Here is a 17,479-nt window from a genome sequence, read left to right as displayed (position 1 = left end):
AAAAAAAAAAAACAAAAAACAAAAGACAGATCCAACACCCAGAGGATTAGCAAGGGAGCTGAGGACCTAAGTAACACCATGTCCCAAATGGATCTGACAGATCTATACAGAGTCTTTCACCCTACAGAGACCCAATACACCTTCTTCTCAGCACCCCATGGATCATACTCCAAAATAGACCATGTCATAGCCCACACAAAGAACCTCAGCAAATACAAAAGTATTAACGTCATCCCATGTATTATATCTGACCACAGTGGAATAAAGGTAACCCTCAATAACAACGGTTAGCACAGAGGCTATACACACTCTTGGAGGCTAAACTCCACACTGTTATCTAACACTTGGGCCACAGACCAAATTAAGGATGAAATTAACGAATTCATAAGCCACAATAACAATGAAAATACATCACAAAGAAACCTATGGGACACAGCTAAGGCAGTACTGAGGGGCAAGGTCATTGCCCTCAGCACTCACATTAAAAGAATGGAAGCAGAGCAGGTGAATAACCTTACAATGAAACTAAAACAACTGGAGAAACAAGAAATGAGCGAATCTAAAATGACTAGGAGGAGAGAAATCTCAAAGATCAAAGAAGAGATAAATCTGATTGAAAATAGAAAGACTATTCAACAAATAAATAAGACTAAAAGCTGGTTCTTTGAGAAAATAAATAAAATTGACAGACCCCTCGCAAGACTTACAAAAAAAAAGAAGAGACTCACATACGTAAAATAAGGGACTTCACCAGAAAAATTACAGCAAATACACACAATATTCAAACAACCTCAAGGAACTATTTCCAGAACCTCTACTCACTAAACAACAATAATTTTACAGAAATGGATCAATTCTTAGAGAAGTATAAACTTCCCAGACTGAACCAAGAAGAAATAAATGAATTAAATAAACCAATCACTTACAGTGAGATACAGGGGGTAATCCAGAGCCTCCCAACAAAGAAAAGCCCAGACCCAGATGGATTCACCAACGAATTCTATAAAACCTTTAGTGAAGAGCTAATACCAATACTCCTCAAACTCTTCCGCGAAATAGAAACTGACGGAGAAATCCCAAACTCATTCTATGAAGCTAATATCATACTCATTCCCAAACCAGGCGAAGACCCAACAAAAAAAGAGAACTACAGACCAATATCACTCATGAACACAGATGCAAAGCTCCTCAATAAAATATTAGCTAAAAGGATCCAGAAACTGATCAAGAAAATTATATATCATGACCAAGTAGGCTTCATCCCACAGTCACAAGGATGGTTCAACATCTGTAAATCAATCAGTGTAATTCATCACATCAACAGAGCTAAAATCAAGAATCACACTGTTATCTCAGTCGATGCCCAAAAAGCATTTGACAAAATACAACATCCATACTTATTAAAAGCTCTGGAGAGAACAGGAATAGAGGGAACATTCCTCAAAATAATAAAAGCCATATACAACAGACCAACTGCTAATATCGTATTAAATGGGAAGAAACTAAAATCATTCCCCCTAAACTCAGGAACAAGACAAGGATGCCGGGGCTGGGGATATGGCCTAGTGGCAAGAGCGCTTGCCTTGTATACATGAGGCCCTGGGTTCGATTCCCCAGCACCACATATACAGAAAACGGCCAGAAGTGGCGCTGTGGCTCAAGTGGCAGAGTGCTAGCCTTGAGCAAAAAGAAGCCAGGGACAGTGCTCAGGCCCTGAGTCCAAGCCCCAGGACTGGCCAAAAAAAAAAGACAAGGATGCCCACTCTCCCCACTTCTTTTCAACATAGAGCTGGAATCCCTAGCCATAACAATAAGGCAAGAGGAAGACATCAAAGGGATCCACATCAGCAAGGAAGAAATCAAGCTATCCCTATTCGCAGATGACATGATCTTATATCTGAAGGACCCAAAAAACTCAGTCCCCAAACTCCTACACCTAATAAACCACTTTGGCAAAGTAGCAGGATACAAAATCAATCCACAAAAGTCAGCGGCTTTTCTGTACACCAGCTATGTACAAGCAGAAAAGGATATTATGGAAATAATTCCTTTTACAGTAGCCAAAAAAAGAATAAAATACCTAGGGATCAACCTAACCAAGGACATGACGGACCTATTTAATGAGAACTATAAAAATTTAATAAGGGGGGCTGGGAATATGGCCTAGTGGCAAGAGTGCTTGCCTCGAATACACGAGGCCCTGGGTTCGATTCCTCAGCACCACATATACAGAAAATGGCCAGAAGTGGCGCTGTGGCTCAAGTGGCAGAGTGCTAGCCTTGAGCAAAAAAAGAAGCCAGGGACAGTGCTCAGGCCCTGAGTTCACGGCCTAGGACTGGCCAAAAAAAAAAAAAAATCTAATAAGGGAAATCAAAGAAGACACAGGAGATGGAAAGACCTCCCATGCTCATAGGTAGGCAGAATCAATATAGTGAAAATGGCCATATTGCCCAAAATGTTATACAAATTCATAGCAATCCCCATTAAAATCCCAGCTACATTCTTCACTGAAATAGAGCAAGCAACCCATAAATTCATATGGAACAGCAAAAGACCTAGAATAGCCAAAGCAATTCTAGGCAAAAAAAAAAAAAAAAGCAGTGCAAGAGGTATCACAATATCAGACTTCAAGCTCTACTATAGGGCCATCATAACAAAAACAGCCTGGTATTGGCATAAAAACAGACCTGAAGACCAATGGATTAGAATTGAAGATCCAGAAATAAAACGCACTTTTACAGTCAGCTGATATTCGACAAAGGAGCTAAAGACATACAATAGAATAAACAGAGCCTCTTCAACTACTGGTGCTGGGAAAACTGGGCAGCCATATGCAGAAAACTCAAAGTAGACCCAAGCCTATCACCATGCACCAAGATCAACTCAAACTGGATCAAGGACCTCAACATCAGATCTGAATCCTTGAAACTACTGAAGGACAGAGTAGGAAAGACGATAGAACTTATAGGCACAGGAAGGAACTTCCTGAATAGAGTCCCAGGGGCACAACAGATAGGGGAGAGACTCGACAAATGGGACTACTACAAGTTAAAAAGTTTCTGCACAGCTAAGAACATAGCCACCAAACTACAAAGACAGCCAACGATATGGGAAAGGATCTTTACCAGCACAGCAACAGACAAAGGCCTAATATCTGTCATCTACAGAGAACTCAAAAAACTAAGCCCCTCCAAGCCCAGTAAACCAATTAGGAAATGGGCAAAGGAGCTAAAGAGAGACTTCACAAGAGAAGAGATAAAAATGGCAAAGAAACATATGAGTAAATGTTCAACATCCCTGGCAGTAAAGGAAATGCAAATAAAAACAACCCTGAGATACCACCTCACTCCAGTTAGAATGGCCTGTACTCTGAACTCAGGCAACAACAAATGCTGGAGGGGGTGCGGGGAAAGAGGTTGGTGGGAGTGCAAATTAGTACAACCACTTTGGAGAACAGTATGGAGGTTCCTCAAAAAGCTCAACTTAGACCTACCCTATGACCCAGCCATACCACTCCTAGGCATCTATCCTGAACAACAGGTCCCAAGATATCAAAAAGACATCTGCACTTCCATGTTTATCACTGCACAATTCACAATAGCCAAAATATGGAAACAATCCAGATGCCCCTCCACAGATGAATGGTTCCAAAAAATATGGTACCTGTACACAATGGAATACTACATGGCAATGGTGAAATATTAGTATTCGCAGGGAAATGGTCAAACTTGAGCAAATAATGTTGAGTGAGACAAGCCTAGAACACAGAAAACAAAGGGGCATGATCTCCCTGATATATGACTGTTAAGGTGGGGGAGGAGGAGACAGTAGAGACCAGGTCTGTGAAACCAAAAGCTTCTTGTCAAATGGTATTTCCCACAGGTTTAAGTAACTAAAACCAAACAACTACTCAACATATAAAGGTCAAAAATTGACCTCTCAGGGGATCACAATAGCTCAAAAGCTATGTATGTGCTTTCATATAAGACTACTGTCGACATATTGTTTATTGTCAACAATACATTTAAAGCCCTAGGCGAATTTCCTTTGGCGTAGGCCACATGGCTACTGTATATGTTCTTGGTACATTGTGTACTGTACATATGTCTATCTGACCTAGGGAAGGGAAAGAAAAACAGGGTGTAAGATATCACAAGAAATGTACACACTGCCCTACTATGTAACTGTACCCCTTTTGCACAACACCTTGTCAAAATTTTTTGTTTAATTAATAAATAAATTATAAAAAAAGAAATGCAACAAATCAAAGAAAGGATGGACAAATGGGACTGCATCAAACTGCAGAGCTTCTGCAGGGCAAAGGACATAGCTCGCAAGATAAACAGAAAGCCCACAGATTGGGAAAAGATCTTTACTGGCCATACAACGGACAAAGACCTTATATGTAAAATATATACAGAACTAAAAAAAATACATTCTTCCGAAACAAAACCGCAAAGAACCAATAGCCCCCTCAACAAGTGGGCTAAAGACTTAAAAAGAGACTTCTCTGATGAGGAAATGAGAATGGCCAAGAGACATATGAAAAAGTGCTCTACATCACTGGCCATAAAAGAAATGCAAATCAAAGCCACATTGAGATTCCATCTCACCCCAGTAAGAATGTCATATATCAAGAAAATTAACAATGACAAATGTTGGAGGGGATGTGGCCAAAAGGGAACCCTACTGCATTGTTGGTGGGAATGTAAAATGGTTCAGCCACTCTGGCAAGCGGTATGGAGATTCCTCAGAAGGCTAAGCATAGAGCTCCCCTATGACCCAGCAGCCCCACTTTTGGGTATCTACCCAAAAGACTACAAACAAGAACACACTAAAGCCACCAGCACAACAATGTTCATCACAGCACAATTTGTCATAGCTAGAAAATGGAACCAACCCAGAGCCCCTCAGTAGACGAATGGATCAGGAAAATGTGGTACATATACACAATGGAATTTTATGCCTCTATCAGAAAGAATGACATTGCCCCATTTGTAAGGAAATGGAAGGACTTGGAAAAAATCATACTAAGTGAAGTGAGCCAGACCCAAAGAAACATGGACTTTATGGTCTCCCTTATAAGGGAATAATTAACACATGTTTAGGCAAGTCAGCAAGAGGATCACAAGAGCCCAATAACTATACCCTTATGAACACATAAGATGATGCTAAGTGAAATGAACTCCATGCTATGGAAACAATTGTTATATCACTGTTGTAATTACTTTCAACATGTGATGTGAAACCGTAGCTTCTATTGTTGATGATCCTCTTGTATCCACTTTCTGTGGTTGTACCTGCACTATTACTGTATCTTATCTGAGTACATTGGAAAGCGTGTATACAGGTATGTTTGGTGTAAATCTACTGAACAACTCATGGGGGGAAAAGGAAAGGGGAAAGGGGGAGGGGAGAATGAGGGAGGAGGTAACACACAGTACAAGAAATGTATCCAGTGCCTTACGTATGAAACTGTAACCACTCTGTATATCAATTTGACAATAAAAATTTTTAAAAAGCCAGGGGGCGGCGTGAACCAATTCAGCAGTGATACTCACTGGACACTAGAAATGAATTATATAACTTGGTGGAGAAGGGAGTCAAGAGGAGAATAACTGGGATAAAATGAGGGAGAGGGTGACTCTGGTCAAAAATACTTATTACCTGGCTTATTTAACTGTAACCCCTCTATGCATATTACTTTTACAATAAAATTTAAATTAAAAAAAGAAAAAAATTCTACATTTAAATAAGACCATGATTTTTGTTTATGTTACATTAATATGAAACATGTATGTAGATTATTAACAATACAATTGTCCAATAAAGGGTAGAAGTTTAAAAAAAAAAAAAAGAGTTTTACCAACTTTCCTGCTCAGGCTGGCTTGTAACTTTGACCCACAGATCTCAGCCTCCAGAGTTACTAGGATTATAGAAATGAGTCATGGGCACCCAGCCATGCAATGATTTTTTTTTTTTTTTTTTTTTTTTTTTTTTTTTGCCAGTCCTGGGCCTTGGACTCAGGGCCTGAGCACTGTCCCTGGCTTCTTCCCGCTCAAGGCTAGCACTCTGCCACTTGAGCCACAGCGCCACTTCTGGCCGTTTTCTGTATATGTGGTGCTGGGGAATCGAACCTAGGGCCTCGTGTATCCGAGGCAGGCACTCTTGCCACTAGGCTATATCCCCAGCCCCCGCAATGATTTTTTTTTAAGTTTTTATTATCAAACTGATGTACAGAGAGGTTACAGTTTCATACGTTAGGCATTGGATAAATTTCTTGTACTGTTTGTTACCTTGTCCCTCATACCCCCCTCCCACCTCCCCCTTATCCTTTCCCCCGCTGAGGTGTTCAGTTCACTTACACCAAACAGTTTTGCAAGTATTGCTTTTGTAGTTGTTTCTCTTTTTGTACCCTGTGTCTCTCAATTTTGGTATTCCCTTTCAATTTCCTAGTTCTAATACCAGTATACACGGTTTCCAATATACTCAGATAAGATTACAAAGATAGTGTAGATACAATCACAGGAAGGTGATACAAGAACATCATCAATAGTAGAAGCTACAGATACCCATGGGACGTTGAAAGTAGTTACAACTGTGATATAACAATCATTTCCATAACATGGAGTTCATTTCACTTAGCATCATCTTATGTCATCATAAGGGTATAGTTATTGGGCTCTTGTGATCCTCTGCTGTGACTTGCCTAAACCTGTGCTAATTATTCCCAATAAGGGAGACCATAGAGTCCATGTTTCTTTGGGTCTGGCTCACTTCACTTAGTATAGTTTTTTCCAAGTCCTTCCATTTCCTTACAAATGGGGCAATGTCATTCTTTCTGATAGAGGCATAAAATTCCATTGTGTATATGTACCACATTTTCCTGATCCATTCGTCTACGGAGGGGCCATTCAATGACTTTTTAAGGCAATACCTGGTGGAAAGTAACTCTAAAGTTTCTTCTCCTTCTCTGAAAAAAAAATACTTATTTACCAGGATGTGGCTCTTTTTTTACCTACTTGTACAAATATAATTTAAATAGTTGTACAAAGGATTTACCATTCAACTACACAGTTTATGAATACAGTGCCTCTTGATCAGTGTCACCCTTTGAACATTCTCACTTACCTGTTTTCTCACTCTTCTTCTTTTTTTTTTTTTTTTTTGGCCAGTCCTAGGCCGTGAACTCAGGGCCTGAGCACTGTCCCTGGCTTCCTTTTTGCTCAAGGCTAGCACTCTGCCACTTGAGCCACAGCGCCACTTCTAGCCATTTTCTGTATATGTGGTGCTGAGGAATCGAACCCAGGGCCTCATGTATACGAGGCAAGCACTCTTGCCACTAGGCCATATTCCCAGCCCTCACTCTTCTTAATTTAAGGTTATGTATTGAATTTTTGCCATTTAACAAGAAATTTATGTATGTAATGCATCTTTTTTTTTTTCATTAAACTGTTTTAGTGCGTCTCAAAATTCTGTGACAGGTTTTTGGTCATGTTGTTTCCATCAAAAAGTACTGATTTTTAAAAACTAATAACTTAAAACTGCCACCCAAAAACATGGTCCACAAAACATTTTCCTTTCCTTCTGAAGGTTTTACGATGCATTGTTATCGTTAACCAGTCTTTTACTATTAAACTTAATCTGTATCATCCCTTCAAAATCTTCACACACACCCCCTTCAACCTGCACCTTCCCTTATTTTTCTCGGCTCTGTGAGATATACAATGCATTCTTGCCTGCATTCTACTAATTTCCCCCATTCATCCTTCTACCCCCCCCCCCCACCTTAGCACCTCCCAACTCCCTGCAAGTACTCATTTTCTGGTACTTATTTTGTTGGGCTTTGACTTAGTCTTTGTAAAGAATTATACTATTTGCACTCTCCATGTACTTAGTCTTTCTCATTCACAAACAGATTTAAAAATACAGTTCTGGCCTGAGGTCGTTGCTCAGTACTTGTCTAGTATGCACAAGACCCTAGGTGTCATCCTCAGCATGGGAAAAATAATAAATAAAAATAAAAATAGAGGGCTGAAAATATGGCCTAGTGGTAGGGTGCTTGCCTAGTATACATGATTCCTCAGCACCGCATATATAGAAAAAGCCAGAAGTGGTGCTGTGGCTCAAGTGGTAGAGTGCTAGCCTTGAGCATAAAGAAGCCAGGGACAGTGCTCAGTCCCAGAGTTCAAGCCCCAGGACTGGCAAAAAAAATAAAAATAAACAAATTAAATAAAAATGTTTTGTTAAAAAAATGAAAATGGAATTCATTTCTCAGGGCTGTACTATGCATTCTGTTTGCCTCTCAGACTGCAGAGTCCCTTTGCTAGGAGAGATACCTTTTCCCCTTCTGAACTTCTGTAACATTTTGAAAGGGACACAATAGAACCATAGCAAAGCAGTTTATAATCCATGCATCAAACAGCCTGCACACTGTAGGCAAGCCATCTCCCCCTTGGAATATATGAATTTAGCAGTTCAACAAAGGAGGGCTGAACTTTTAGAAACCATTTCTTGAGATTCCAGAATGGGGATAATCAGTCCAAAGTCCTGTTCTTTCACTAGCTAAGCTTTTCTGCCCTTTTACCCCACTTGAGGACCTGCGCTGAAAACGGCATGGTCCTTCTGTTTTCTCAGTTGAGATCTCAACCAACAAGAGCATCCAGAGCTACAGGAAAATATTGACTCCTGCCTTTATTCCTAGCTATTCAGGAATCTGAGATCTAAGGATTGGGGTTCAAAGCCAGCCCACGCAGAAAAGTCGGTGAGATTTTGATCTGTAATTAAGTATTGAAAAGCAAGAAGTGGAGCTGTGGCTCAAGTAGTAGAGATCCAGCCTTGAGTGAAAAAGCTAATAGCAGAAGTGGCCTCCAATTCAAGCCCTAGTACTACCAACACACACACACACACACACACACACACACACACACACACACACACACACACGACCCAGTTCAGAGGGCAACCCAGATCACAGCAAACCTAATGAAGGGGTAGAGGAGGAGAGAAGTATTCCACACCAGCTTTGCCTTGCCTCTTCATTGTAGAGGCACAGGAAAAAATGGGGGTTATGAGAGGTCTACCAAAAAGTTGAAAGGAATGGAATGACATGAATCCACTGTGTCTCCTCAGGAATTGTTTCCATTCTCATCTTGCCATGCTTGTTGTTCACTAAATACTGGTTCCTGACTGTGCTGACCTATGCCTGGTTCATCTATGATTGGAACACTCATGGTCAAGGTAAGAGGTGGGGGCACAATGGTGGTCCTATTTGGACCCAACATGTGACCACAGAGAAAAGGAGTTGAATGATGAGGAAAAGACCAGCCAAGGCTGCTTGAAAATACAAGCAGGTGTCCCTGACCCCTGGGTGGTTTCCAGTCTTCATGATTCTGATGACCACAAGCTTCCTGTGTCCTGGGGGTTGGACTCAGTACTTATATCTCTGAGATATAAGAAGGAGTCTGATCCTGTGGCCTTAGGACCACAGACAGAACTCTGACTAGCAATGGCCCATTAGCCCTTCTCTTCCCTTCTGTACTCACAGGTGGTAGGCATTCAGCTTGGTTACGACACTGGACCATTTGGAAGTATTTCCAAAGTTACTTCCCAATAAAGGTGAGAATCTTTCTTCTTGTTGCCCACCTTCCCTCAGGGTGCATACCTTTCCCTTGGTCCTTGTTTCCCAGACTGTCTTTCCCTATTAAGCGCCATGGTTTCAAAGGCTTTGATCACAATCAGTAAAGATCAAGGACCAGAGGCATAATGCAGAGCAGAAACCTTAGATGGGCAGGTGGGGAGACAAACAGATAGTGCCTTTCCCACAGGGGCAACCCCAGGTCAGCCTCTTGATCAGAAAACCCTTTGACAATGATGATAGCCCAATGAGTGTTGATTTGGGAACGGCTTCCTGGGCTTTCAGTCTATACATCCATTATTCCTTCTCGGTCAATGCTCTGACTCAATCTTCCTCTGACAGCTGGTGAAAACCCATGACCTTTCTCCCAAACACAACTACATCATTGGCAACCACCCTCATGGCATGCTCTCTCATGGCGCTTTCATCAACTTTTCCACTGAGGCCACTGGCTTCTCCCAGATTTTCCCATCCATCACACCCTTTTTAGCGACCTTGAAATGGATCTTCTGGATCCCCTTATTGCGAGAATATGTGATGTCATTGGGTGAGTATATACAGATTCTATTCTGTAATCTACCTCAGGACTCCAACCCATATCTGCCCTTTGCAGTCACTCCCTGCTAAAATAGGACATGGTAAAAAGTGACTTCCAAACATGCAGGGTTAGTTTCAAGAGTATGTGGTTCATTATCAGGCTCTGCCAGTGATCTAAGAGGCAGTCTGGTTGGGAAGAAGAGGAGTTGCCTAAGAGTTGCTACTTCTAAGGAGTTGCCAGGGTTCTTTCCATAGGTTAATCAGAGGGCCAAATTCAGGTTCAAGTAAAAATAGAAAGCAAATGTCAAAACCAAAGACTAAACATAAATGCAGGGCAAATCAGGCATGTCATGCCAGATTCTTTTCTGGGATATCAGTTGATTTATGTTAGCTGATGATTTCTTGAAGCATCTTTCATCTCAGGATGTCTTAAAGATAATTAAAAGTCCATTATACCAGCTAATCTATACAGTCTTTGTCTGTGACCATGTCCTGGAATCCTCTTTACCTTTGTTAAGATGACAAAGGAAAAAAGATAGGTATATATCAGAATCCTGAACAACTTCCCCATGCCAGGCGTCAAGCCACAGCACTGTGACAAATGTCCTTCTGTCTGGATGAATATTCATCCTTCTAGACAACAGAAGACGACTGATAACAAGTTTTAAAAGGTAAGATACATTTATCCCGTGGGACTAGTGGGGCCACTAGAATCCCAGAAGCTGCTTCTTCTCTCCTCTGAAGTTGCCATGGACGTGGTGCAGGAGTCTCTTTGGATGGCTGGATCTTGAAGGCAATTTATGCCATCTCAGTAGAGAATAGAAAGTGTGCAGAGGACAAAAATGGGATACTATGTGTGTGTGTGTGTGTGTGTGTGTGTGTGTGTGCATATGTGCGCGCACGAGCACTGGGGTGAGAACTCAGTACCTAGGCATTATCCTTTAGCTTTTTAGTCAAGGCCGGTGTTCTACTACTTGAATCACACCTGCACTTCCAGCTTTCTGGTTGTTAATTGGATAAGAGTCTCACTTTCCTGCTCAAGCTGGTTTTGAATCAGGATCCTTATACCTCAGCTTCTTGAGTAGCTAGGATCACAGGGGTGAGCCACAAACATCTGACAAAAGTGTTATTCTTTTTATATTGTCAAAGTGAAGTATGGAGGGGTTACAGTGTCATATGTAAGGGAGTGAGTACATTTCTTATATGTGAGTGCTGTTGAAAAACAAGGTGCCATACATATTCCATTGTTCATTGACATTGCAATCTAGCTTAGGCAGGTTCTCAGGTTTGCCTACTCTTCCCAAACCCCAGCAAATGGCTCACTTTAGGCAGGTCACTATTAGAGAGGAAGCATGTATTGATGGCGAATCCTGACACCCTATAGAGGAGAATACTCTGGACGGTCTCAAGTGCTATTAGTCCAGACAGAATGAAAGATGACTGCAGTACATGGACAGAGAGGGAAGAGTGAACTTAAAGTCTGAGTATCTGGAAGGTAGGAGGTTATGAGTGGAAGTAGGCAGAGGAAATCAGTCCATTCCTGCTATAGTAGCACAGATCCACAAACAGCTGACCCTAAAGACCACATTCAGACTAGAGCTAACCCCTGGTATAGAGCCAAAGATGTAAGGGTGGGAAATGTCTTCAACATGAAGAGCTTGGAATAGCTTCTTCCCCCATCCTCAGATGAAATTCATTCTACCACTTCATTCTTGTTTCACAGGTTTTTCTCCAGTAAGTGAGTCATCTCTGAGATACAAGCTGACCCACAATGGCTTAGGCAATGCTGTGGTCATTGTTGTAGGCGGAGCTTCTGAAGTCCCCTTTTGCCAACCAGGAGCTACTACTGTCTACCTCAAAAATCATAAAGGTTTTGTGAGGTTGGCATTGCAGACAGGGTATGTCTCGAGGTTCTGGGGATATCCCAGCAAAGCTTGTTAGAGGTCCCTCTCTTTACTCACTACTTTGCATGCTGTGTCTTGTGTGTGAGAACTTTTCTTCAAGTTGGTGAGAGAAGAGCAGAAAAGGGCCCATTATTCTGGTAGGATGAGGGTTTAGGAATAGTGGGCCTTTGCTCTATCCACCTTCACTAAAAGATCTTGAGAACCTCCCAAATATAAAGAAGGGAGTTGATAGGTGTTGGGAAGATTACAAGGATAAATGAGATCTGCCCCCAAAGAGAATACAATCTGGTTGAAAAAAATAGCATACATTCATTCAGCAGTTGTCAAACTGTATTTCATGCCTAAATGTTGACAATAATAGAGACAAATAAGAACTAGTGCTGGAAGCTCACAGTTCAATGTGGAACACAGATATATGCCCATACCATTACAAGATATATGCAGAACCTAATATATGCAGAACCTAATATATGCAGAACCTAATTGCTTTCCACCTCAACTCGCATTATTATTTTTTTTTTTTTTTTGCCAGTCCTGGGCCCTGAACTCAGGGCCTGAGCACTGTCCCTGGCTTCTTCCCGCTCAAGGCTAGCACTCTGCCACTTGAGCCACAGTGCCATCTCTGGCTGTTTTCTATATATGTGGTGCTGAGGTATCATGTATACCAGGTAAGCACTCTACCACTAGGCCATAGTCCCAGCCCTCAACTCCCACTCTTTGGTTCATACTTTCATCCTCTTTCCATCTAGTAAAGACTTTGAATTGCCCTTCCTGCTTCAGCTTCTGCCTCTGACACCTCCAAAATTTTATTATAATTACAGCCAGAATAATCCTGTTAAATGTGAATCGGGTCATGTCACTATTCACAATGCTCTAATGACTTGTTACAAGGACTTTGAATTAGCTGGTTCTCAGCCACTTCTCTGACCTCATCTCTCCCTGCTCTGTCCTTTGCTCACTCATCACAGCTACACTAGTCCTAATTGTTCCCAAAGAAGCCACACACGTCTGCCTTAGGGTCTTGGCTCTGCCTGGAATACAATTCCTCCAAGAAATTGCTTGGCCCTTTCCTTTCTTTTCCTTCTTCAAGTCCACTGCAGCTCTTTTCAGAAATTGCTTTTCTGACCACCACCCTATTTGATGTTTCCCTGTTGAACTTATCTTCTTACATGACATCTGGGCTTTATTTTCATTCATTTATCTGCTAGGTTGCTCATTATTGTCTATCTCCTAAAAATTAAGTTCCATGCGTTCCACAGAGATCTTTTTTAAAATCTGTGGTGTTCTCCTGGGGACTAAAACTGTGTTGGTTCATCAAAAGAAGTCAGTAGATCCTTGTTGCATGGATGAAGTGTGATAGGGAGATGTATATGAATTACTAGTGGGGAACCAGAGTAGAATTTTCACAGGAGATGGTATCTGCACTGTGAGTTGTAGTATTAGTAGTTATTGCCAATGAGAACAAGAGAGAACTCAGGCCTTCAATGAGTACCTGTGACATATCCCATGCCACCCTAGGGGGTTTCAAAGGTGACTATGACAGAGTTCTCCCTTTTGATCTGAGGAGTAAGAGTATGCCTATGATTTGGGGCCCGGGAAGGATGAAGGCAGGAGAGAGGAGAAAAGGAAGCACTGGCCCAAGGCCACCTCATCCGCAGCAGTGGCAGGGGGAAGAGGTTTGAAGGTGATCAAAGAAAATTACTTCAAGGGGCAAAATCAGCACTGAGTTTGGAAAGACAAAACGGAATTTGACATGTAAAGACAGGAGAGGTTCTTCTAGCCAAGGGATCTGATGTACAGACAGATGGGAGAGATCTTAGCATACTTAACATGGATAAACAGGTTATAAGAGAGGAAAAGGGCAGCTGGTGGAGTGGGGAGAGCTACAGCACAAAGGCCATGCCAAGTAGCAACAAGCATGGTAAGAAGCTCTGGAAGGGCATTCAAGAGAACAGTAGTGTGTCTACATAGAATTTTAGGAGGATCACTCCAGAAGCTGAGCACAAGAAAGTTACTTAGGTTTCCTGAGATTTGTTTCTTTCCATGGTAAGGCTGAGGTAGAGCAGCTCCTCTCATGGCATGCTGGGTCCTGGCAGAAATAGGATCTAGGGCTGCAGATGATTGGGTGCTTGCAATCTTGTTCTGAAATAGATTGGATAAGTTATGCACCTCAGAGACAGTTTTGCCAAAGGTGAGGGGATATGTTTGCCTTGGAAATGTTTTGTGTCCTGAGGGAGTTCATGTGTTGCTTCTCTTTGCAGGGCATTCCTTGTTCCTTCCTATTCCTTTGGGGAGAATGATGCTTACGCACTAAAGACCTTCTCTGAAGGCACTTGGATAAGATTTTTCCAAAAATACTACCAGAAAATAATCAAGTCATTCTCAGGTTTAAACATATGTCTCTTCTATGGCCGAGGACTCACTCGTGGATCCTGGGGCTTCCTGCCTTTCAATAGACCCATTACCACTGTTGGTGAGCTTTCCCACTTTCCCTAGACTCCTCAGGCTCTGGATTCCTCACCCCCAACTCAACCTCTATGCTCCAGTGGACCTGGCTCACAGCAAGAGAGCATAGGGAATTCCAGTAGGTAATGTTGAAAGCAGGGTGGAGAGTGTCTTTAAACAGGTAGCGGTTGTGACTATTCACAGATGGGGCAGGGTCAAACAGCTGTCACGGCAGCATCATTATCCACGCATATTCATTCACCTCTGTCTTGGGCTTGCTCTTCTTCCCTGGAGCATGAGTGAGATTAAATGACCAGAGAATCAAGGCCAGGATGGAACTGTACCAGGGAGAAAAATGAAGGCAGGAGAAAGGCTCCCAGTGAGGCATATGTAGTACAAATCAAGGTGGGAACTCTAATGTTTGTCTCTTCTCCTTCTCCACAGTTGGGGAACCCCTGCCAGTCCCCAAGACTAACAAGCCTAACAAGGAGACTGTGGACAAGTACCATGCACTCTACATCAATGCTCTGCGCAAACTCTTTGACCAATATAAAGTTGAATGTGGCCTTTCTGAAACCCAAGAGCTGACTGTCATATAACAAGAGCCATTTCTCTATTACTAAATCCACAAATCCACGAGGGATCTGATTGGAGACACAGGAAGTAAAAATTGGGGAGACAGATGTCTAGAATAGTAAAGGGAACCAGCCAAGCCAAAAACGACTTAATACACCAATGTTCTAGCAATGGTATCCTCTCATAAGTGTTTAACCCAGATTTGGGGGGCAGAAAGCAGAGAGACAGGGAAGAGTCAGGAAGGGGTGACTGGTACAGGAGGCAGCTCTATAACCCTGTTTAGACGTCTTGTGAATAACTCTAGCCAGCTATCTAATCGAAGTAATGAGAAAGTAACAAACCTTAGGGGCACCTACTATTTAGCTTTAGACTTTTTTTTTTGCCAGTTTTGGGGCCCGGGCACTGTCCATGAGCTTCTTTTTGCTCAAGGCTGGAGCTCTACCACTTGAGCCACAGAGCCACTTACGGCTTTTTCTCAGTAGTTTATTAGAGGTAAGAGTCTCACAGGCTTTCTTTCCTGGGCTGGCTTTGAACCATGATCTTCAGATTTCAGCCTCCTGAGAAGCTAGGATTACAAGCATGAGCCATCAGCACCAGGCTAGCTTTAGGCTTTCTTAGAAGCTTTGTTTACAGAAAGATTGTCTTGTTTCCTTGAAGACCCTTCCTTTAGAGTTTGAGATCTGCCACACAATAAGTTGGGAACCTGAATTGTGGCTTCCTAATCCAAGCAGTGTTCCCTCGATTATGACACATTTGAACTAGTAATAGAGTTATATTATTTCTTCTATGAAAATAAAACTCGATGAAACAGATTGGACTATTTCCTTATTATTCTGTGGCTTGCTATTGGGAATCCCTCAACCCTAAGATTTTCCTTTTGGGCCTGAGAACTAGTGTGTGGACAGACCTTCGTGCTTTCCCTTTATTTTATCCACCCGTTATACTGCTCCAGATAGAGCAGGTAACCAAAAGCAACCACAGGTGCATACAATGTAAAAGACTGAACAGAAACACGGAGACTGGCACAAATTCCCACCATGTAGCCCATTTCTCTTGATCTCACCTAACCACCCCAGGTCAGAAGAGAAGCAGCCACATGACTATGCACCAGCAATAAGTTAATTTGATGTCAAGTACCCACTGCATGTCAGGAACCACATCATCACATTTACATTTTTTGCTAACACCAGCCCTGTAACATTGCCAGCTTCACCACACTCATTTTCTAGTAGATGGAATTTCCTAAAGGTTGAGTAACTGGCACACAGCTGTACAACTACATATAACCAGCATTTAAGGCCAGGTCTTACCAATTTAGAACCAAAGTTCTTTCTATTATATTACTACATGTCCCCTTCCTTAGTTTGAAGATAACCTGGGCTTCATAGGGAGACACTATCTCAAAACAACAGGAATACTTTATATATCTGTATGAAAACAGAACAATCTAACCTGTTGAAATCTTCTTAAGAATGGAGAAAGTATTTAGGAAGAGCTATAGACGGGATGAGTTTGATCCAGGTACATTGTATACATACATGGAAATGTCATAATGAACCCTCTTTTTACAATAATTGTATACCAATAAAAACCTTTTAAACAGCTATGCATCAGTGGCTCATGCATGTAATCCTAGCCACTTAGAAAACCAGAAATGGGGCTGTGGATCCAAGTGGTAGAGTGCTACCCTTGAGCAATAGAGTTCAGAGACAGCACCCAGGCCCCGAGTTCAAGCCCCAGGATGGGCAAAAAAAAAAAAAGATGGGCAAAGATTTGAATGGATATTTCTCAAAAAAGGATACACAAAAGGAAAAGTGCCAAAAAAAATCAATCATTAGGGAAATGCAAATAAAACCCACTATGATATCATTTCACACCTACTAAGATAGCTATAATTTAAAAAGGTCAGACATGTCAGGTACTGGGCAGGATGTGGAAAACTGGAAACTTCATGCACTGCTGATAAAAAGGTAAGAATGGTGCAGTCACTGCCAAAAAGTTTGACAGTCCCTCAAAAAGTTAGCTTGGAGTTACCCTATGAGATCCAGCAATTCTGTTCTTAGTTTTTAATACCCAAATGGTGTAAAAGATATGGTTATTAAAAAAAAACTTGTACATGGCTGAGGATATAACTCAGTGATTCAGTACTTGCCTAGCATATTCAAATATTTAGTTTTATCATCAATAAACAAATCCAAAACAACCTGTAAATAGATGAGTATAGAAGAGCTGTTCATAAATAACAGTTCAAAGTGGAAACAACCCAAAGACCACTCAAAAGATGAGTAAATAAATAAAATGTGCTTCACACACATACTATATATATGTATGTATACACTATATGTATATATCTATATACATATACACATATATGCATATA

General features: G+C 41.6%; 1 protein-coding gene across 1 annotated transcript in view; it reads left to right on the top strand.

Annotated features, from left to right (window-relative positions):
• Dgat2l6 (diacylglycerol O-acyltransferase 2 like 6) overlaps positions 1-15,443 on the top strand; it is a 38,155-nt gene extending 22,712 nt beyond the window's left edge. Inside the window, exons 2-7 of the mRNA XM_048335375.1 lie at positions 9,133-9,240; positions 9,548-9,618; positions 9,980-10,184; positions 11,898-12,072; positions 14,340-14,551; positions 14,968-15,443. Of these exons, the coding sequence (XP_048191332.1) occupies positions 9,133-9,240; positions 9,548-9,618; positions 9,980-10,184; positions 11,898-12,072; positions 14,340-14,551; positions 14,968-15,122 (926 nt within the window). The 3' untranslated portion in view covers positions 15,123-15,443. The remainder of the gene's footprint in view (positions 1-9,132; positions 9,241-9,547; positions 9,619-9,979; positions 10,185-11,897; positions 12,073-14,339; positions 14,552-14,967) is intronic.
• The last annotated feature ends 2,036 nt before the right edge of the window (positions 15,444-17,479 follow it).

Source organism: Perognathus longimembris, chromosome 28 (genome assembly GCF_023159225.1).
Source record: "Perognathus longimembris pacificus isolate PPM17 chromosome 28, ASM2315922v1, whole genome shotgun sequence".
NCBI lineage: Eukaryota > Metazoa > Chordata > Mammalia > Rodentia > Heteromyidae > Perognathus > Perognathus longimembris.
The sequence above is the reverse complement of the archived record's forward strand: the minus strand, read 5'-3'. Positions and strand labels throughout refer to the sequence as shown.